The 955-nt window shown below is 69.5% G+C and overlaps 1 protein-coding gene across 1 annotated transcript in view; it reads left to right on the top strand.

The window, feature by feature from the left end:
• NGA_0134400 (carboxyl-terminal protease) overlaps positions 1-955 on the top strand; it is a gene marked incomplete at its 5' end in the record, with an annotated part of 1,272 nt that overhangs the window by 140 nt on the left and 177 nt on the right. Inside the window, one exon of the mRNA XM_005855335.1 lies at positions 1-877. This exon is cut by the window's left edge and continues 140 nt beyond it. Within this exon, the coding sequence (XP_005855397.1) occupies positions 1-877 (877 nt within the window). The remainder of the gene's footprint in view (positions 878-955) is intronic.

A 955-nucleotide genomic window follows, 5' to 3' on the forward strand; every position in this document is an offset into this window, starting at 1 on the left:
CCGTATCGGCGACCGACTGAGTCGCATCGGGCACGTGCGGACGGAAAACGCCGGCTGGGACCGGGACGGGGCTCTGGAAAACACCTTGCTGCAGGGCAGGGAGGGGACGTCGGTGCAGGTGGAGGTGTTGCGGAGCCTGGAGGAGGGCGGGCGGGAGGAAGGGAAGGGGGGCCCGGGCCGGCGGGAGGTGCGAGTGCCCTTGACCCTGCGTCGCCGCTCCTTCGCCGCCCACAAGTACCCGGCCCTCCGGGTGCAATCCCTGCTCGACGCCGAGGGCCGACGCATCTCCTACATCCGCCTGCATCGCTTCGACGCACAGGCCACGGACCAGCTCCGCTCGGTTTTGTTCGCGGAGGAGCGTGTGGGCGCTGCCGGCTACGTGATCGACCTCCGGAACAACATGGGCGGGGTCTTCCAAGAGGGCCTGAAGATGGCCACCCTCTTCCTCCCCGACCCCAAGGCAGTGCTTTGCTTCACCATGGACGCCTGGGGGGGCTACAGCCCCCACCTGGCTGAGGAGTACGACACCTCCACCGCCCTGCCCGTGACCGGCTCAGATAGGGGAGGAGCCCACCCTGGCATCGGTCTCTTGGGCGCCTCGGGGAAGGAGTGGCGCCCGCTCGTGGCGCGGACCAAGCCGGTGGCGGTGCTGGTGAACAAGGGCTCTGCCTCCTCCTCCGAGACCTTCGCGGCCGCCCTGCACGACAACGGCCGCGCCTGGTTGGTGGGGGAGAGGACCTTCGGGAAGTCCTTGATCCAGCACCTCTTCTCCTTGCCGGACGGGGGGGTCCTGAAGCTGACCGTGGCCGAGTATTTGACGCCTCACCAGAGGCACTTGGCCCGCATTCGCCTCCCGGGCCCGACGCGGGGCCGCTCGGTTAGCGCCACCACCTTCAATGCCGGTGGGTGGAGGGCGGGGCGGAGGGAGGGAGGGGGAGCCCTCCCTCCCTTCCAC

Source organism: Nannochloropsis gaditana, assembly GCF_000240725.1.
Source record: "Nannochloropsis gaditana CCMP526 unplaced genomic scaffold scaffold220, whole genome shotgun sequence".
Lineage (NCBI taxonomy): Eukaryota > Eustigmatophyceae > Eustigmatales > Monodopsidaceae > Microchloropsis > Microchloropsis gaditana.